The following is a 22860-nucleotide window of genomic DNA, read 5'->3' on the forward strand; positions in this document are numbered from 1 at the left end:
CCTGTGGCACCACCCAGAGGTTCAGCTCACTACTGACATTACAGCAGCTGACTACGAAGAAGCAGAACTTCTTCTACTACAACGAGCCCAGAGAGACTCGTTCCCCGATGAGCTAGACTGTCTACAGGGAGCAAAGCCCGTCCCATCAGACAGCAGACTGCTCCACCTAGCCCCCGAGAGCGACGCCCATGGTCTCATCAGAGTGGGTGGTCGTCTGCGGAGAGCTCCAGACTTACCGGATGACGTCAAGTACCCGATAGTCTTAAACAGCCGACACAAGGTCACAGAGCTGATCATAAAGAAATACGACGAGGATGTGCATCACGCCGGGGCAGAGAGAGTCTTCGCGGAGATCAGACGTCGTTATTGGATACTGCAAGGGAGAGAAGCAGTGCGGCGCTTCCAGCGAACCTGTCTAGACTGTCGTAAGTGGCGAGCGCAGCCCAGTATACCCCGGATGGCTGACCTACCTCCCTGTCGCCTCCGACTCGGCGACAAGCCTTTTCACTCCACCGGTATGGACTGTTTCGGCCCGCTGTATATAAAGAAAGGAAGAGGAACCGAGAAGCGGTGGGGTATTGTATCAAATGCATGACCACCCGAGCGATGCATATAGAACTCCTTCCAACCATGAGCACAGACTCATTCCTTATGGCCTTCCGAAGATTCACATCGCGGAAAGGCAAACCGTCTATATTATTGTCTGATCACGGGACAAACTTCAAAGGCGGAGAAAGAGAGCTGAGAGAGAGCTTCCAAGCTATGGGCCCAGAACTTAAGACCCACCTCGCTCCATCCCAGATTGAATTCCAGTTTAATCCCCCGAACGCACCTCACTTCGGTGGAACTTGGGAACGAGAAGTACGTTCAATAAAGACAGCCCTGTACGCCGTGCTTGGGGCCCAGACCGTGGCGGAAGAAATCCTAATGACAGTCCTCACGGAGATCGAGGGAGTATTGAACTCAAAGCCCCTCGGTTACGTCTCAAGTGATGTAGCAGATGTCGACCCAGTCACCCCCAACACACTCTTGATGGGGCGGCTGGACCCCGCGCTACCACAGACAATGTACAGGCCTGAAGAAGCGAACGGCCGAAGAATGTGGAGGTACAGTCAAGTATTGGCTGACAAGTTTTGGAACAGCTTCCTACTCCACTATCTACCGTCTCTACAGACCCGCCAGAAATGGGTGAAAGAGAGAGACAATTTGACAGAAGGAACAGTCGTCATGATTATCGACCAGTCACTACCCCGAGCTATGTGGCCGGCTGGCCGCGTAAGCAAAGTGATCACCGGTGCCGACGGAAAGGTCCGAGCAGCCGAAGTGCTCGTCCAAGGGCGGATCTACACCCGACCCGTGGCGAGGCTAATAGAACTGCCAAGGCTCCCCGATACTATCGATGACGACCATGACCCCATGACTTTGTGAACTGACCGACCCCTCACAACAGACATTGAGTAGTGGACAGTGCGGTTAATCTGTCTCTGCTTAGCTAATTAGGTGGGACTAATTAGGGGGCGGCTGTTACAAAGGATCAGATTAAACCGAATATATATATTTATTTATTGATATATATTGCATAGTATTTGTATATCGTTTGATATCCCTTGTATATTCCTTGTACATATACACGGAATATCCCTTTAGCCCAGATCATAATATTTCATTCTCCTATTGGACAGCGGTCCACCGGCGCCAGGGACCAGCCTCCAGAGTCAGGTTCAAAGTCACCGTCAAGACATGTCTGGACATGCCCGGCCTTGCCCAGGGATACGCGACAGAAATGAGATTGGCACTAGTTTGTTCACCGTGCATATAAATACGGCGCAGGTGAATACAGAAGCACTTAGTCTTACTTAGTCAGAAGTCAAGAGTTACCCAATAAGTTGAAGCCTCACCCACGATACAACGTGCGGTGAAGTATGGCCTGTTTGGCCCCAGAATAGAGCATTGAGACCGCGTGCGAATTAATAACTGAATTGTCAGAGTTTGGCGCTATACCGTCGAGCGCGACATATTTCTATTAAGTCAGTGATAGTTTATTTGTGTATAGTGTATCGTGCGGCTAAAGTTCTACAGTGACCAGCATCCCCAACGCTTCCTCGTATTAGCTAGAGTTCTTATCCAGGCTGGGCTGCTTTCATGGCGCTTTCACCCGAGGAGACCTAGACGAGAACCGTGTGGACATGTACACTGGATTAATCTACCCGACGACTACATAGCCCTTTGCGGCTGGAATATATTTGCTTTGGTCCTGTGATTTATGGAGCGGAGAATCGCCGACGCCTGCACGTGTTGGATTTACCCCGCGAGGAGCCAAGTCGAGTCGGCGCCTCAGAGAGCCTGAGGCCGGCTAGCTTTCTTCACTGTGGAGCTACAGTCTACGGAGAACAGCTGTATTCGTCTGTGGATCAAGAGGCTATTGCACCGTCTCCTGTACTTGGAGTCTCCTTAGTCATCGTTGACCAGACTCTCTACTACCGACAGATCTTCTACCCCTGCTGGCTTACAACCAGGGGGACCCTTCCAGTATCTCCCGCTATATTACTAGTGTACCATAGATATAATTCCCTAAGATTCAGGTTGTATAATTACCTCCTGCGTAACCAGAGAATGGACATTCATTGTTGATTTGCCTACGCACATTCCTTTGCCTTACAAGTGCATTCAAAGTATAATCTAGAAGTATTATGTACCTTTTGCTGCAATAAATACTTAAAGACAACTTTGTGTAGAACCGGTTCATTGTGGGAAGTGTTCATTATATTTATATATCATGTACTGTATGGCCAGTAATTAAAGTACATAAAGCGGTAGTGGTTTAATGATACCATACTTATCAATACAGTCAGGGAATTGTACCCCTCAGTTACACTTAGGCTTATTTTATTCTTATTCGTGACTTTTGTTTTTGTCTATCCAAATGTCTACTGTGAGCGATTTGTAGTGCCAAATTTCCCTCGGGATGAATAAAGTATTTCTATTCTATTCTATCCATCATAACACACACGACAAAGTCAACTAATATTCAATGACTTTTGTCAACTCACAAATATGTATTTGTTCTTAAAAGTTAAAATAAAAATACACATACAAATATATACACACACAAATATATATACACAAATATATACACAAACAAATATACACAAACACGTACTTGCGATTGGTTTCCTTGCGCTCGATGAGGTAGGAGCCTTCGAAGGACACGCCTGCAAACAGACCTCTGGACTTACAGTAGGTGAACACTGCTGCGGTGCTGCGGAGAGCCACATCTGCTTCCACGTTCCTGAGGAGAGGAGAGGACACTATAATAGAAGGAAGGGTCAGACAGCCACATTCCTGAGGAGAGGAGAGGACACGATAAGAGAAGGAAGGGTCAGACAGCCACATCTGCCTCCACGTTCCTAGGGAGAGTTTTTTTTTTTTATTTGATTTAATTGTATTACGGATCCCCATTAGCTGGTGCCATAGCAACCAGCTAGTCTTCCTGGGGTCCACACAACAACAAAAAAAACATACAAAAACAATTATTATTGCAAAACAAAATTATTAAAAGTCAGTGCTCAACAGACAATGCATAATGAAACTAACAATTAAGATGGCTAAAATTACATGCAAGCACAGAAACAGAAAACAAAACAAAATACTTTACAGTGTTAAATACAATTTAAGATTATTTTTAACACATTGGTTGCCACGTTGTTGGCCGCCATGCCAACAATGCGTTGGTATTTAATCGTTATTTATTTTATTAGCGATATCCATTAATTTTTCATCCGTCCAGCTTGACATTATCATTGGGAATGGCTGAGCTCGAAAAGGGCAAATACCGCCCCCTATCGTCTCCCGGATGGTAATGCACATCATTGGATTGGATTGAGTGAAAAAGTGCATCAGAGAAAAACTCCGCCCCAGGGTTTCCCCACCTCTGGAAAGCAGTGTTGTGTTACCAGATACACTGGCGAGGCTGGCAGCAGCTTGGATCATGCGTTTCGGACTATAACGTTGGATCAATAAACGCGATCAATATTTGGAATGGCGATCAGGAATTGGATTCATCTTTTTGCAGAACATCTGATCTGAGGTAAGGAATCTATGTTACCAGTTTTGGGTTAATCAGAGTTGTTTTTCACAGATTTCACAACGTGTATGTGTGTGTGTGAGTGTGTGTGTGTGTGTGGCGTTAGGCGCGGCATGAATAAAAGATTTTTCAGCCCGCTTTTGTATCGTGCATAAGAACACAAATACTCTCGATAATCTAGCGTTTATTTGAAAACTATTCATAAATCAGCCGGAAAATGACAACGTGTTTAGTGTATTCCAGTAAATGGCTATTTTCGCGGAATTTCTCTGAAATTACTAGAACTCTCCTAAACTATACTCGTATTCAAAACGGTATAAAACGGAAATGTACTGATGAAAAAACAATCCGTTTCGTACATGTTGACTGCAAGCAAGTCATTGATAAGCGACGGGTGTATTAGACACATAGCCATAATTTAAGATATAGTTTATGCATTCGCAAATGTGCTTGTCCTCCCATTCATTAACGTGGTGGCATCCAAACGATAAATCGCCATATCCGGCTGGCAACCAATGTGTTTTAAAAGTGAATCTACTGTAAATGCAGCAGAGGACACTATAAGAGAAGGAAGGGTCAGACAGTCACGTCTGCCTCCACGTTCTTGGGGAGAGGAGAGGACACTATAAGAGAAGGAAGGGTCAGACAGCCACGTCTGCCTCCACGTTCCTGAGGAGAGGAGACTGCTATGACGTGGCAGCGCCACCATAGTGTTTTTCTTTTTTTATATTCAGTTAATTATAATGTTTTTTTTTTATCCACTTTTTCTCCTCCTATTTTTCTGTATTTTCCTCCCATCCCAATTTAGTCGTTATGCCAATTCCCCCCTCCCCTTCCTGGTCGTTGAGCGCATGTGCCCCCCACTGGTCGGTCTAGGGAGCCCTGAAGTCTATCACATGCTTCCTCAGATACATAGGAGACAGCCAGCAGCCTCTTTTCACCTGGCAGCAAGGACTCTCATTGTTGAGGTGTAACGCGTGGGACGTCACACTACCTCCACCATTTCCCTCCCTCACTGTGCAGGCGCCCAGACCGACCTGTAGGAGTCGCTGTTTACAACGACCAGATTACCACCCCTCGACTTCCCTCCCACTGACACCGCCAATTGTGCCAGTATGACGACCGGCCAAGCCGGAGGTACCGCTGACAGCCGGATTCGATACCAGTCTCTCTGTGGTGGTAGACAGACGCTTAGTCCGCTGTGCTACCCGGCCGCCGCGCTAATTATAATGTTTACACCGTGTATTTTTCTCATTTTTATATTTAGATAACATTTTATTGCCTATATTGTCTTATACTGTCTTGTCTCCATGTCTTTCAACTATTACCCTGCCCATACCTGTACCCCCCCCCCATGCTGCTATGACGCCCGGATATCTCCAGGGGGATCAATAAAGGAATATCATATCTTAATATTATTATGCTGTCATGGCAACCATATCACTCCACCAACAGACATCCTTGGTAGACTAATCACAAAGCCATCAATCAACTGTCAAGCAGCCGTTTACTGTTGACTCTCTGCAGTGAGAAGCCAATAGTAAGAGGGAACCCAACCTGAGTCCGGCTACCACATGTTAACTCCGGGTCAGGAGCGTTAACCCTTTCACTGCCACACTACCAAACGGTTAACCCTTTCACTGCGACAATACACAGAAGGTTAACCCTTTCACTGCCACACTACAGAAGGTTAACCCTTTACTATCACACTACCGACGGTAACCATCGGTAGTGTGATAGTAAAGGGTTAACCTTCTGTAGTGTGGCAGTGAAAGGGTTAAGAGACAAACAGACAGACAGGCTGACTGATTACTCTAACAGACAGACAGACGGGTGGATAGAAAGACAGACAAATAGAGTATGAGAAAGACAAAAAGAGAGATAGATGGCTATACAGGTAAACAGATAAGATGCGGGGGGGTGAATAGATAGGGTCAGACAGACAGACAGAGGGAGGGACAGACAGACAGAGGGAGGGACAGACAGACAGAGGGAGGGACACAGACATACAGCCAGAGGGACGGACAGACAGACAGAGGGAGGGACAGACAGACAGATAGAGGGAGGGAGGGACAGACAGACACACAGACAGAGGGAGGGACAGACAGACAGACAGACAGACAGACAGACAGACAGACAGACAGACAGACAGACAGACAGACAGACAGACAGACAGACAGACAGACAGACAGACAGACAGACAGACAGACAGACAGACAGACAGACAGACAGACAGACAGACAGAAAGACAGAAAGACAGATAGACAGATAGACAGACAGACAGAAGGAAGGAGGGACAGACGGACAAATATGTTATGTGATCAGACTTGGACCAGATTCCACTTGATCACATTGTTGTTCATTTTCCAAATGTCACCTAAGGTGTCAAACATCCGACACATACCAGCCCTAACCTGTCATCACACACACACATACACTAGAATGCTTCGAAGCGTCAACAGTTGTCATGGTAACAGACACCAAAATCAGTTCACATTCTTTTTGTTCTTTTTTTGCCCCTCCAATAATAGGAATAGGAAATAATAACCCAACATTATTCATTATGATTATGATGATTATTATTATTCATCAGTTCTTATAAAACAAGGATATTTAGAACTTTCAGAAAACCCATCTACCCGAAGACGGGTTTCCTGTTTATAAACTGTGTCTGGGCAACAGTGGCTCAGGGGGTAGAGGGGTCGTCTGGATGTGTCCTTGAGCAAGCCACTTAACCCCTAACTGCTCCGGATGAGCAGGTTGGCACCTTGCATGGTTGCCTCTGCCGTTGGTGTGTGAATGGGTGAATGTGAGGAACAAAAATAATAAAAGCGCTATATAAATGCACCATTTAAATATACCGGCGAATCCATGGCACTCCCCTGACTAAAAGTATAATGGAGCTCTATGGAGAAACCATGACCCTCTCCTGACTAAAAGTATAATGGAGCTCTATGGAGAAGTCAAGATAGACTGCGCTCACAAAATATAACACTGGGTGCTGTAATCCCGTGGAGTATAATAGAAAAAGAAAGCAATACGCTTGGACCAGCACTCACAGATTTTGGTTGTTTAATGGCAGCCTGAAACAAACATGTTTCGGAACAATTATGTTCCTTCCTCAGTGTTGATGGCTAGCTCTATGGAGAAACCATGACAAACGAAAAACGTCTGGATGTCATTTTGCCAAATCAGCATGGCTGTGAGTGTGAGTCTTTCATCTTTTACATATCTAGCATGGCATGGATTAATTGTTTAGATCGCTAGCATGGCTAACCGGTGCAAATATATTGTAGTCTGCCCTGTTGTTCTGACCAGGATTACGTTCCTTCCTTCCTGCATCGGGTCTGCGCGTGCATATTTGTCATGATGTCGGCGGCAAACAGGTCTATGGAGAAACCATGACCGTATAAAGAGACGATTTCACTTTCATTAGTCCTGTATAAAGAGACTTTCACTTTCATTAGTCCTGTATAAAGAGACTTTCACTTTCAATAGTCCTGTATAAAGAGACTATTTCACTTTCATTAGTCCTGTATAAAGAGACTATTTCATTAGTCCTGTATAAAGAGACTATTTCACTTTTATTAGTCCTGTATAAAGATTAGAGCTGGGCCGTTAACGGCGTTAACGTGCTGCGTTAACGCGATACTAGTATTGCGCGATAATATAATTGACGCAGTTAAAAAAAAAATTAAAAAAATTAAAAAAAATTGCATTTTGCATTTTTTTACTTTTATTTACCCAGGGTAGGTTCGCTGAGCACAGATGCTCTTTTTCAGGAACGCCCTGCTTCACATTCACACAGTTCCATTCACACCTGGGAGCTGCCCAGTACAACCACAGTTGACACCATTGGCCACTGAGCAACTCCACTGGAGCAGTTGATTTGCATTGGCAGGGTTTGGCACCCAACGGGAAAAATATTATAGGCACTATAAGTAGACACCGCTACATAACACAAGCTGGTCTGCCTGAGTGACTGGTGCAAGAAGGAGAAATAGAGATTGGACTGATTGAGTCAAGCCATGTCACATAGTTCAAGTTTGAAATGCTTCTTTCTGTTTTGCTCCTGAGAGTGTGCTAGATACTTACTGGTAATATTATTTATTTGTGTTAACTTCTGAATAAAACAACTTATTAAACACAAGTACATCTTATTGAACATTATTTTGATATTTCATTACCAATTATCATAGCAAAACAGCTTTTTCAAACAGTCTGTAATGCATTTTGGAAACGGGAGATGGGCTCATGGTGTAATGGGCCACCTGGCCTGAGAAACATGATGAAAGAAAAAGTAAGGACTTACTTCTGGTCATTATTTGGGTAGAACACACATATTTTGACAGATTTTTATTTTGAGCCATTTTAATCTAGATTAATCTAGATTAAATCCAGGATTTCAGATAGATTAATCTAGATTAAAAAAATGTATCTATGCCCACCTCTAATAAAGATACTATTTCACTTTCATTAGTCCTGTATAAAGATACAATTTCACTTTCATTAGTCCTGTATAAAGATACTATTTCACTTTCATTAGTCCTGTATAAAGAGACTATTTCACTTCCATTAGTCCTGTATAAAGATACTATTTCACGTTCATTAGTCCTGTATAAAGAGACTATTTCACTTGCATTAGTCCTGGATAAAGATACTATTTCACTTTCATTATTAGTCCTGTATAGAGACTATTTCATTTTCATTAGTCCTGTATAAAGAGACTATTTCACTTTCATTAGTCCTGTATAAAGAGACTATTTCACTTTCATTATTAGTCCTGTATAAAGACGTATTTCCCTTTCATTAGTCCTGTATAAAGAGACTATTTCACTTTCATTAATCCTGTATACAGAGACTATTTCACTTTCATTAGTCCTGTATACAGAGACTATTTCACTTTCATTAGTCCTGTATAAAGAGACTATTTCACTTTCATTATTAGTCCTGTATAATAGGACATTACTACTGCCGTCAACAATTTATGGTTCCCATTTTCTATATTTTATTTCACGGGCTCCACAGGCTCTCTCTTCTTCATTACGCCTACAAGCGGTTTCGTTTTTATAGACTAGGGCAGGCTGTCGTTTATTTAATTGGACATTATTGCACATTTTGTAGCCAATTAAATGTCAACGAGGAGGAACTGAAGTCAGACTGTGGTGTCCCTCAACAGCATAATAATCACCATTATGATGAAGCCTAATGACAGCATGGGATGAAGACGTTAAATATTTCAAACATAACTGGCGCTGAATCTCCGAAGCCCAAGACGAGGAATTCGGGGGGGAGGGGCGGCAGCCCTCACACACACCTGCATGCACGCACACGTCAGGACCTGTACCCTCCCCCCTTCCAACGGCTCTGTGCTGCTGCTGCTAAAATTAACAGTAGATAGACACCCAGACACACGCATCCAGCTTCAGGCTTTTGATGTTGACAATCTTTAATTGCCATTGAGTTGTTATGAAATTCTATATAAAGGTACCGTGTGTGCGTGTGTGTGTATGTACGTAGCGTGTGTGTGTGTATTTGTTTCTCCTTAAGGCATCATTCCATCTCCTACTCATAAACAACAATTAACCTGTGCCAACATGTGCACGCGCACACACACACACACACACACACACACACATTCCAAGCCACTTCACCCAAACCTCCTCCCCCCCCCCCCCCCCCCCCCCGCAATGGGCAATTGTCTACACCTACACACACACACACCTCGTCTATAAAACGTTAACTACTCTCACTTCTTTCAACACACATTAACGACTTTTCCCTCTCAGCACGCCATCACTGGCTGAGAAAACCATTTAGCCCTGTGTGTATGCGTGTGTGTGTGTGTGTGTGTGTGTGTGTGTGTGTGTGTGTGTGTGTGTGTGTGTGTGTGAGAGAGTGTGTGAGAGTGTGTGAGAGTGTGTGCACATGTTTTTTACAGATGAGGGGAGGGATGGCCGGGAACCAGTGTGTGTGTGTTTTAGTATGTTTTAAAATAAACCATTTGGCCTTCTGTTTTTGCGTGTGCATGAGTGTGAGTGTGAGTGTGTGCCCACAGTGTGTGGGAGACTTCCAGTTTGAACTCGGCACAAATGGCAGCGTAGAAAAGTAGCTACTGGTGGTAAATGGTGAATGGATTGCATTTATATAACAGCTTTTATCCAAAGCGCTTTGCAACTTATGCCTCACATTCACTCACACACACACCAGATACACACACCACATTCACTCACATTGAAATTGATTGATTGATAACTTTATTAACAGATTGCAGAATGGGTACAGTACAGTACGGCTCAATACACACAATTGTTAAGGGAATGCAGACCAGAGAAAGACTTTCGTCTTGTTTACATCAGGGTCCCCCATTTTCAATTCATAGTGACATTTATGACATACATGACATACAGATAGACAGTACTGTTGCATCTAGACATTTATGACATACTAGATCTACAAATATACAGTACTGTTTATGAGTACAAAAATAGTCTAAAAAGAGTATTTGACCCCACCCGTCTCTGGCAGGAGCACTCATTCAAGGGTACTACGACTATGCGTGCACAACATGGTACCAAAGCACCTCAAAGGCGCTAAAAACAAGATTACAAACATCACAAAACAAACTGGTCAGACTACTACTTGACCTTACTCCTAGAACCCACCTCACCCCTGCCCACTTTGACAACCTAGGATGGCTTAGAGTAGACGACAGAGTACAGCAACTTGCAATGGGCCTGGTCTACAAGATACACTACACCACTAAGGTACCCATGTACATGTCAAAATACTTCCCAAAGGTCAGTGAATACCACGATCACAACACCAGAGGAAGCTCAACAAATCATGTTAAACTCAGATTCGGCTCAAACAAGGGACTAAACACGTTTCGCAATTATGCCACAACAATGTGGAATGCCCTACCCAAAGCTGTAAAGGAATGTGAATCCCTACCCACATTCAAAACCGCTCTTAAAGAGCACCTACGGGAGGCTGCAATTCGAAACTGGCCACCGTAAATGTCCCAAACCCACCCACCCCCACCGAATACAGTCCCCTCCCCACCGTATGTATATATTCTCTCCCCACCGTATGTATATTTCTCTCCCACCCGCCCACCCACCCCCTCCTAATGTACAGTCTCATCCCCATCATATGTATATACTCTCTGTCAGGATCTATGGGTAACAGTACTGTATATTTGCATATCATATATGTCACAAATGTAACAGTACTATATACCTGTATGTCATGTATGTCCCTATGACATAAATGTCATGATGTCATATATGTTGTGTATGTCATAAATGTCACTATGAATTGAAAATGGGGGACCCTGATGTAAACAAGACAAACGTCTTTCTCTGGTCTGCATCCCCTTAACAATTGTGTGTATTGAGCCGTACTGTATTGTACCCATTCTGCAATCAGTTAAATAAAATTTTCATTCATTCATGAGGGGGAAGAAACTGTATATTGGAGGAGGTTGGGTAGGTGGGGTTGGGGGGGGGGGTAACTGTACATTGGAGGGGGTTGGGTTAGGACATTTACAGGGGCCAGTTTCGAATTGCAGTCTCCCGTAGGTGTTTTTTGAGAGTGTTTTTGAAAGTGGGTAGTGATTCACATTCCTTTACAGCTTTGGGTAGGGAGCACATTGATGTGGCATAATTGCGAAATGTGTTTAGTCCCTTGTTTGAGCCGAATCTGGGTTTAACATGATTTGTGGAGCTCCCTCTGGTGTTGTGGTCGTGGTATTCACTGACCTTTGGGAAGTATTTTGACATGTACATGGGTACCTTAGTCGTGTAGTGTATCTTGTAGACCAGGCCCATTACAAGTTGCTGTACTCTTGTCGTCTACTCTAAGCCATCCTAGGTTGGCAAAGTGGGCAAAGTGCGCATTCACACACACACTCCACCCCACACACACACACCACATTCACTCACCACAGTTCACATACACTCACTCACCACAGTTCACACACACACACACACTCACACTCACACACACACACACACACACACACACACACACACACACACACACACACACACACACACACACACACACACACACACACACACACACACACACACACACACACACACGTTTTCTCTGCAGAAGACGGTTGGTAGGCGGGGGCAACCCTGCAGCTCCACTTCAGTGCTTCATTTACAATGCTGTTTTTGACACCATGTTTAACCCTTTCATTGCCACAGACAGAAGGTTAACCCTTTACTATCACAGGGGTTAACCGGCTGTCGTGTGGCAGTGAAAGGGTTAACCTTCTGTGCATTGTCGCAGTGAAAGGGTTAACCGTTTGGTAGTGTGGCAGTGAAAGGGTTAACTCATTGACTGCCACGCTGTTTTCCCATCTTTAATCCCTGGCGCCAGCGTTATTGACCATTTTCACGATGTTTGCGGACCCATCATATATTCTATATTATAGCTATGGAGACAATAGTATGGCTCATTTGACAGGCACTATTTATAGTCCAACACTGACTAACCAGTTCATTTCTACATACTTTTGTTTGTGCGTTTTACGAAGCTGCGATCATTACCAAAAGCATGTTTTAGGTTCGGTAAAATACGACGCTGTGATCAATACAAAAGCATGTTTTAGGTTCGGTAAAATAGACCTAAAATAGACCTTACCTTAGTCAGAAGGTACTCCAAAATGAATAATCCCAGTAGTTCCATCGCGATCACCATTACTGGTGTGCATTGGGCCTGGCTAGAATACGGGAAACAATAGTTCTGTATCGTATACGCTCTCGCTCGGCATCGCTCTCTGCACTATCTCGCATATGTGCACGCGCACTGAATAAAGACCACAAATGTACCTTTAATCCCAATATTCGTCTGACCACACCCCTATCAGCTTACCCATATAAGCAGGGGTGGGGCAACCCACTCGCCTCCTTCTCGCTTTCACCACAAGGAAGAAGTGCCTCGGTAGATCCCCACACTTGACACCATGATGGAAAGGATTAGGAGCAGCTTTGGGAAACAAGGATACGTTGACATCATATCTTTATTTTCTCTCTCACTATTTTCGAGAAAATACGGCGATATTGTCTTCGTACTGGAGTGTCTGGAAGATGATGATCATTCTAAAAACCCTCCACCGGTTTTTGTATTGGGAGCACGCCGCTGCATGCTTCTCAACTGCAGTTCCTTGCTGTGTTTGTTGGGGTGAAACCTGTCAGGCCACAGCTGAACTGTCGGACGCGCCGCTGTTGTGAGAAGCGGTGGGTTTCAGGTTGGGTGAGTACTGTTGCTGGTGGGCTTCACTTGTCTGTTAGTGCTATGGGGGCTACTTGACAATGTTTATGGAAACCGGCCCCAGGCTAGGGTCCTTTGTTCAGCCACCTAGGCGACAGAAGGCCTTGGTCTGAAGACCATTGTAGTTTTAACTAGTGGGCCGCGACCATTAACACTGGTGATCCCTGTGTGTTCTGGACGAGTGGATTCTCTCTGTCCCGTGTTAAGCCCCTTCTTTCATATCCAAATGAGAGTATTCCTTCACGAGGAGATATGTGCATGGATGTGCGATAGCGGCAGATCCATGTTCAAGTCAGCTACACAGGCCAGTTTGGTATTGTGCTGATTCCGTCGGGTGTTGGTAAAATCACCGTTGTAAAGCAGTGTTGACATCTTGTTTCTCTTTTCTCTTAAAAAGTGAGGAGAGGTTCAGAACGGCGGCCTGTCTGGGTGAGTGTTATGTCATTGTATACATGTTCAGGTGATAGCTGCTTAGCTTACGGTTAGCCAGTCAGCTGTTAGCTGCTGCGTTAGCCTGCTGGGATCGCTGCATGGCCTACTTAGGTGGGCCTACTGTTAGCCAGTCAGCTGTTAGCTGCGGCGCTAGCATGTCGTGATCACTAGGTAACGTTAGCTTGCTGCTGTAGGCCAAGGCCTGGCGCGGGGTAGCTTTAGCTCCTCGCGCGCCGCCGCGAGCGCTTCTGGTCGCGTGCGCCGTTAGCTCGGCGTCTCGCGAGCAGGGGCAGTAGCGCCCGAACGGTTGGAGCGGCCGTTAGCTTAATGCTACTCTGTTGAACGTGCTTTGATTTTAACATGTTTTACACTCTTGACTACGACGTCATCCTTGACAGGGGATGTTTCGTCGACCCTGCCCTGAGCCTGGACGGGGACTGCGTCAACAAAGAGGACTGTAGTGACTGGTTGGAGCGACGACGCTGCCCAGTTCGAGCAACACAGGATCGGCTGTGTTGTCTACGGGGTCTCGAGTCTGCACTTCGCTGATCTACGTTCCGGGTAGGACAAGGTTTGACCAGACCTTATAACACGTCTTCTGGTTTTACTTTTCTAAATGTTTTGTGAATAACGATGTTTTTCCCAAAACGTGTGTTGCTGCAATGCATTTAGGATACGACGCGAGTTATGTGTGAGCTGTTTTTGTCACTGGCAGTTAGCTTCTCCGTGCAAATCGGGTTGTTGTTACAGATGTAATGATCTGGTTGTTGTGTGAGAAACATCATGGTGTTATATGTACCGTGTACTCACAACTAAGGTAACTAACCTATAAAGCTATGCTTAGTGACAAGTGAGTAAAATAATGTTCTTTTCTCAGCCTGTGATGACAATGAACAGTGTGTTCACACATTAACAGGTTTTCCTGTTTTAACTGGCCGTATTGAGGGTCAAATAAGAGGATTGTGTTTCCCCCCGGTTCCCTGGGGACTTTTTCATCCTCCTATCAGACATGTTGTGCACTAATTGTGTCTTTTGTGTGGTAGGGATGCGATGTAACCCTTAGCTTGATTGCTGAGGTTGTGCTAAAACTGCTGGAGAAACTTTATTTTCCTAAACGAAAAGGTTGTTTGGTCGCTGTCGTGTGTGCTTAGCTAGGCCTGAGTTTCCTGGTCCCACGGCCTGGTATATTGGGCGTGTGCACCGCAGGAATTCCCCCGCCGTAGAGTACGTCACCGTGTGCGTCTCTGTTGGTAGGACTTTCGTGTGCTGTTCAGGTCCATGTGATGGATCTGTTTCAGGGGGGTGGTCAGGGCTCCTCCTCACCAAGCGCCTATTCGGGCCTTCTGTGAGTTCGGACTCCTTCTTCCATGTGAGGGAGCCTCCATCAGAGTACAGAGCCTTCCTCCTCAGATTGTCAAAGTGAGTGGACCCTCTGGAAGGTGTCCTATTCTATTGTATGTGTATTCGATTCAATTCGATTATTGAGTGTGTATGGGTTCAGTGCCTCTTCCCCGGAGAGCCCTAAAACCAGTTTTTTACATGGCTCAAGGTGCAATATATTCTTTTCAATCTGTACAGCTTGCGTGGGAAGTCTCTCTGGGGATCCCCGTCTCCTTCCTATGGGAGGGTGGTGGGATGTAAAAATGTGAAAAATGTTTACCCCCGGCTGTGTAGACTGGGATACATACTGTTGATGTTTCCTTCTTTTCTATTCAAAAAGTGTTGGAGTTAGGAAGTGTCACACCCCTCTTGTCGTTCCCCTGGGCGCCTTGGGGATTCAATGACAGGTCTAAATAGCCTGTTCATTGATGGGGGTGTGTCCCGACGCACGTATAGTGCTAGCTCGCTGTAAACAGGCGACTGACTGGCGCGCCTTGGTTGCTTGTGGTTAAAACGGCGTTTTTATGAAGCAACTGAGATGGGGGTTTTTCCTCTTCCGACGACCAAATCCCACGACCTGGGATGGTTTTCGACGGATTCTCGTTCATGTCTGGGGGATGATGACGGAATGGATCTGAACATATGTAGAGGGGTCTCACGCCCTTGGGGTGGGCCACCAGGCGCGGTTCGCCCGAACGTCTGGCTGGCGCCTTCTTTTCATGTTAAGATCGACACGCATATCTGCCCTTTCTCCTGGAGTAGGCATGTCGGCGTGGTTAGGGCACGGGACTGGTTCTGGTCACGCTGGTCCGGATCAGTTGAACCCGTTGTCCGCCGGGGATGCAGATCTGCTGTTCTGGTACCCTGAGGGACTTGGGCTTTTTTCAGGGGGAAAAATGCCAGGTCGGTCCGGGTGTCACAGGGTTAAGCGCTATGGAGACCCTGGTTGGGTACGTTTTTTACTCAGCACTGTCGTAATGGCTTACGGCCATGCCATTCTGTACGCGCTCGGTCTCGTCGGATCTCGGCCGCTACACAGGTTGGTCCTGGTTAGTACTTGGTTGGGAGACCGCCTGGGAATACCAAGTACGGTGTGCTTAGGGGTTGGTTCTCCATTCTTTTTCGCTCCTCTCTCACGCATGGCGTAGAGGGGCCTGTGGGGGTGGTTTTTGACCTCCTCTGGTGACCCTGTGCTTCCCGTACCGCCAGGCCCGAAGTAATGTTTCGTCGACCCGTAGGCCTGGGTTAACCCTTTTTTGGAAACTGAAACACTTGTACTGCGGTATAGCCGGTGTATACCCGCAGGTGTGTTTGAGTTTTTTCTTGAGGGGTTATAGGAACAACCGCCGCATTGGGTAACACCAAGGTGGTTGATTCCCTGGTGTGTTGGTGCAGTGTCAACTCCCGGGTTCACCGGTTGAGGGTGCCCCTGCACGTTCATGACGTCTGCCAATCGTGTCAGCCTTCTCTGCCTCGACCCCTCTGGGTGGGGGTTTTTAAATGGAGGCTTGGTCATGCAACACCGCCAGCTTACGCTCCTTCCGCCGGGGCGGCTGTGTTCAGCTGTCCCCTCTGGCGCCTGTCTCGTCCGCAGTCTCCAGGCTAGGGTTAATAGCCTGTTGCCTGGTTTTTCCCCGGTGCGCTGCCTGCTTCCGTTGGTTAACCTTTTTTGTGTGCTTACGGCCATGCTGACTGCCTGTTGCAGGGTCAGTGTGCCAGGCGGTGTACTATTGGGGGGACGGGGCCCGCTCGGCTGAGGGGCCTTTGTCCGAATACGCTGGCGATGTGGGGGGCGGGGCACTACGTGCCCACCTGGTGGGGTCTTGATGCTGGCATCATGGACTTCTCCGGGCCCCCATTCCAGGGAGTCCAGTCCTTTTGGTGTGTCTGGGTCTTCCTTCGCGCTCCGCTGCTACGGCCTTGCCACGGGGTTGGGTTTGCCCTTGACCCTGTGATTCTGGGGGCAGTAACGAGGTTGTTCCTCCATTCGTTCCCGGGTGGCATGCGGGTTGTGCGTGTGTGTAGTCGTGGGGTCAAGCCACGGTCTGCTCACCCTGTGCGTTGAGTTGCTTGAGTGCCTCTTCGCACGGTCGGGTCCGTCGCCCTCCCGTGAAGCCCCTAATAGGGGGGGTGCCCTCCATTAGGGTGGGTCGGGGGGGCTCGGCCCTCCCTGTTCTGATGGTTGTGGGGGGCTGTCAGCGGGGTGTATTTGTCGGCCGTTGGCTCTCGCTCGGCCTCCCTTGTGCAGAGAGCGATGCCGAGCGAGAGCGTATACGATACAGAACGTTAGGTTATGACTATAACCAAGTTCTGTTAGTATAGCGACGCTCGGCATCCGACGCCGCTGCAGCCTTTGACCTCGCCTTGTGGCGAAAGCTTGGGAAGGAGGCGAGTGGGTGGCCCCACCCCTGCTTATATGGGTAAGCTGATAGGGGTGTGGTCAGACGAATATTGGGATTAAAGGTACATTTGTGGTCTTTATTCAGTGCGCGTGCACATATGCGAGATAGTGCAGAGAGCGATGCCGAGCGTCGCTATACTAACAGAACTTGGTTATAGTCATAACCTAACGGTTTCAGGCGAGCAAATCTCCGACAGATGGCTGTGTGCTGCCTTACTTTGAGGGGGAGGGGATTCCTGCAGCCCGAGGCACAGAGGCACTGAGAGACCCAGTTCAAAAGGTAGGTGATACTGCCACCTGTCGGGATTCGATCGTCATTGCAATTTTAACGTAGGCAGCGGTGCCAGGGAGACACAGGCAGGTCCGCACGAGTGTTTAGAATGGGAACATTGAAAAAAAGAGAAAAGGATAAAAACCAGAGAAATCTCGGGTTTGGTGCTCAATGGTTGGATTCGAAACCAGAGAAAGAAAGCGTCAAAAAGAGGCAACATTTCCCCCTCATCAAACATTGTAGCCTCCTGTGATTTGGAAATTGCATCAGGACTAGACCAGTTTTTTGCTGTTTGCAATTGAATTCCAAACTTGAATGTAAATAAATAAACACAAAACAACATTATTGATATGAGAACTGAAAATGAATCACTGGTTCTTGTCCCTTTTTTGTGAGTTTGGAAGAATGAGCCAATAAATGGATGTTCCAAAGCACAGCCCAATGCTTAGTGCTAGTTTCCCATTAAAACAATCCACAATAGTCACGGGTCACATATTTTCTCACATAGTCTCCAGAATCTCCTGCAACTCTAGCAAGATGAATAGAGTATTAATAGATCTCTCCTAGCTTAATCTGTGGATTCTGTAGCTCTAAGAAGATGAATGGAGTATTAATAGATCTCCCCTATTGTTGGAAAGTTGAATTTTCCGCCGTTCGATCGTCACCCCATTCAACCTATTGCGTGCTTCGGGTCTCGAGTTACTGTAGAAGACGAAACATCAGGGTGAGCTTCATTTGACAAGCCGTTCGGACGAGTGACCACGTCCAGTTGTGAATGGTCCTGAACTGACCAGTGACCAGTCACCGCTGATGGCGAAAAAGATTGACCACCGTTGTAGCCATGGAGCGTTTCCAGACGGGCGCTCAGAGTGGGGGAAGGTGACACAAGAAGACGAAGTCCTTTGTTTTGACTCGAGAGGTGAAATAAAGGCAGTGGACGGCCATTTTGGATAATCACGCTGAATTATTGCGATACACCTTTTTGAAATACTAATTTTCCAGGGATTTTTATAAACCTTGGACCTGTATAACTATAAGACTTCAGGCTATGGAACAGTTATGTTTTCCAGCTCCTACCTCTCAGCTGGAACTTAAAAACAGGCATCTGGTAATCACTAAACAGAGTACACACAACTTTTACTTCAGTGTGTTCAAACCTCTGTTACTTTATTTCATTAGCACTCAAAATGATTTTTCTTCATTGTGTAAGAAACTTCGGAATGTTACCTTTCAAAAGAGAAAAGGTCCTTTGCGATATATATATATATATATATATATATATATATATATATATATATATATATATATAATTCCTAAAATTGCTGCACTTTGTTAAAAATTGCATTAATCTGTCTGTTGGTCTGTGTAGTAGCTAATAAACAAGATGTTGCTCCTTAAACGTATGTATAATGTATATTCATTGATTCACTCGTATACCAAAATCCATTTGAATTAAAAAAAATTCGCTTTTCGGATCAAATATTGATATGCGTTTGAAATTAGATTAATTTCGATTAATTAACTATAAAGTCTCCAATTAATTCGATTAAATGTTTTAAATAGAGTCCCACCACTACATAAAATCCTTTGGTGAAACGCAATTACCCCATTAACTCCACATGAGGCATCAAGGACAAACTGACGGTAAACAGGAAAGGAGAATACAGTTAATTTAAACAGTTAATCTGCCATAGGAGGGAAAACATGCACCAGAGAGTCATAAAGACGTGACCATGTGAGAGGTCTATAGACCACCGCAACACTTCATAAAGACGTGACCATGTGGGGCGGCTACGTGGCGTAGTTGGCAAGGCGCTCGCCACGAATGACGGAGACGCTGGGCTTGCCTGTTCGAGCCCAGCGCTCCACATTGCTTTCAGTTTAGCTGGTCGTTCATACTAATACACATTGGCCGTATTAGGGGGTGGGAAACTGATGGGTGGGGATCGGGCGTTGTGGACAGCGACTCCTACAGGTCGGTTGGTGCGCCTGCGCAGTAGAATCAGGAAGTGTCGGGGGCAGCGTGAGCCTCCCACGCGTTACTGCTCGCCACTGAGAGATCGAGCTGCACAGGTGAAAAGATGCGACTGCTGTTACCTCAAGTACCGGAGGGGACTTGTGCTATGTATGACTTAGTCCACATTGCAGCCGGCTTGTGGGAGGCAAGAAACAGTGTTCGTGACAGGGGAGGGTTGAATTGGATGATACGAAATTGGGATGGGAAAAAATATAGAAAATGGGAGAAAAAGTGGAAAAAAAAAAAAAAAATACGTGACCATGTGAGAGGTCTATAGACCACCGCAACACTTCATAAAGACGTGACCATGTGAGAGGTCTATAGACCACCGCAACACTTCATAAAGACGTGACCACGTGAGAGGTCTATAGACGACCGCAACACTTCATAAAGACGTGACCATGTGAGAGGTCTATAGACCACCGCAACACTTCATAAAAACGTGACCACGTGAGAGGTCTATAGACCACCGCAACACTTCATAAAGACGTGACCACGTGAGAGGTCTATAGACCACCGCAACACTTCATAAAGACGTGACCATGTTAGAGGTCTATAGACCACCGCAACACTTCATAAAGACGTGACCACGTGAGAGGTCTATAGACCACCGCAACACTTCATAAAGACGTGACCACGTGAGAGGTCTATAGACCACCGCAACACTTCATAAAGACGTGACCACGTGAGAGGTCTATAGACCACCGCAACACTTCATAAAGACGTGACCACGTGAGAGGTCTATAGACCACCGCAACACTTCATAAAGACGTGACCACGTGAGAGGTCTATAGACCACCGCAACACTTCATAAAGACGTGACCATGTGAGAGGTCTATAGACCACCGCAACACTTCATAAAGACGTGACCATGTGAGAGGTCTATAGACCACCGCAACACTCCATAAAGACGTGACCACATGAGGTCTATAGACCACCGCAACACTCCATAAAGACGTGACCATGTGAGAGAGCGGGGGGGGGGGGGGGGGGGGGGGGGCGCAAGAGAGACTATAGGCAATCTGCGCACGCACCAGTTGGGGAGTAGGTGCGGAAAAGTGACAATACCTCGGCCGAGAAGGTGCTGATCGACTTGGGGTTGTGGTCTCTCTGCGTTCAGGAGACTCGGGCGTATAAAAAAAAAAGTCTATTGGATCATGGCTCCAGCGCCCTCACAGCTGTAGCTACAACCACTTACGTCAAGGCTCTCGTCAACAATCAACAATCAATAAGCTCCATGTACCGCGGAAGTGCAGTGTCGATAGCAAATGCAACCCTAAGTCAACTTGGTGCAAGTATTTTACGTCTGCTTCAATGTGGTGTGTGTTTTGATTGATTGAAGATTTTATTAACAGATTGCAGAATGGGTACAATACAGTACGGCTCAATACACACACATGCAGGCACTCGCGAGGTCCGTGCGAGAACAGCGCGCGTGGCCGGGCACGCCGAGTCCGACTTCAGAGCGGGCGAAAGTGCACGGAGAAAGGCACATTTACATTGGAACAGTTACATTGGTCATTACAATTTTACAGTTTTATTTCGTTTTCTTGTTCGCCCAATAATGTTAACCAAATGAAACCAATGGAAAGAAACACACCAACAAACACACCAACATTCTCCCCCGCCGGACTCGAGTAGGGTAAATCTGCAGTGCCGCAGCCCCATACATTGCCGGACTCACAGGCACAGCTGATTAAAAAAAAAAAAAAAACATACTTTTCCTATAGAAAATTATTCTATTTAATAATAATAATTATCATAAATATAATATATATATACAAAAAAATTATAATAATAAATATTATATTAATAATTATAATTATTTAAAAAAAATCTGTTGTACCGAACTTGTACCTAACCGTGACCCCAATACCGAGGTACGTACCAAACCGTGGCTTCTGTGTACCGTTACACCCCTAGTATATATGCATGTGCATACATCTGTATTATGTGTGTGTGTATATATACATGTGTGTATATTAGGGCTGACCCCTATTAGTCAATTAGTCAGGAGCCGTAGTCGACTCTTAGTCAAATACAAAACATTTTAAATAAAAATTATAAAAAAAATATATATATATTTTTTTTTTGTATCATTCTTTCCAAAAGAAAAGAGGCCTAGAAGCGTGGCTAACGCTAATGGCACGCATACCAGAGGCTAACTGCCTACAAAAACAGGCACAGAGGCACTGAAAGAGGATTTCACCCATCTAATGAACACACTAGACTAGACAAATATCAAGATGTATCCATCAGTGGACCAATTGCATGCTTTTGCAGAGGACAAGAAGCCTTCAGTCGACTCCTTCTGACATTAAGCACCCCCCACAGCCCAAATGGAATGATACAAAAATATATATATATTATTATATTATATTTGCCGACTAACGGCACATTTTGGCCAATCATAGTCGACTATCCAAATCCTTAGTCGGGGACAGCCCTGGTGTATATGTATGTGTGTATGTATCCATGTGTATGCGTATATATCTATGTATATGTGTGTGTATGTGTGTGTGTATATATATATATATATTAGGGCTGTCAGTTTATCGTGTTAATTAGATTAATTAATTACACAGCAAATTATCGTGTTATGAAAATTTACTCAAAACTAAATTTATTTTTTATTATTTTTTTTATGAATTATTATTGTATTTTTTAAAATCTCATTCATTCAATAATAACGTAGAATAAACATTTACAAACTTATTTTTTTTAAATGGTCCATTTGCATGTTCTTGGTATCTGATTCTAGGGACATCTATGGATCTCAGGGAATGTATTCCCAGTGTCAGAAATACTGTTACTAGGCTTGAGTAAATTGTAATGAACCAAATGAGAATATAAATTAAATTATTTTATTTTTTTATTAACACCATGCTAAAATTTACCAGACCTGAAAAATCTAAGCAAATGAATAAAGGGAAGATGATTAAACAGAAGGTTTTGTAGATACAGTACTGAATTCTGCCATCCGGACA

The 22860-nt window shown here is 45.3% G+C and overlaps 1 protein-coding gene across 1 annotated transcript in view; it reads right to left on the reverse strand.

The window, feature by feature from the left end:
* The window catches only part of sh3yl1 (SH3 and SYLF domain containing 1), a 109749-nt gene that overhangs the window by 26417 nt on the left and 60472 nt on the right, over positions 1 to 22860 (reverse strand). Inside the window, exon 6 of the mRNA XM_084312614.1 lies at positions 3161 to 3289. Within this exon, the coding sequence (XP_084168740.1) occupies positions 3161 to 3289 (129 nt within the window). The remainder of the gene's footprint in view (positions 1 to 3160; positions 3290 to 22860) is intronic.

Source organism: Notolepis coatsorum (assembly GCF_963971535.1).
Source record: "Notolepis coatsorum genome assembly, chromosome: 1".
Classification (NCBI taxonomy): Eukaryota; Metazoa; Chordata; class Actinopteri; order Aulopiformes; family Paralepididae; genus Notolepis; species Notolepis coatsorum.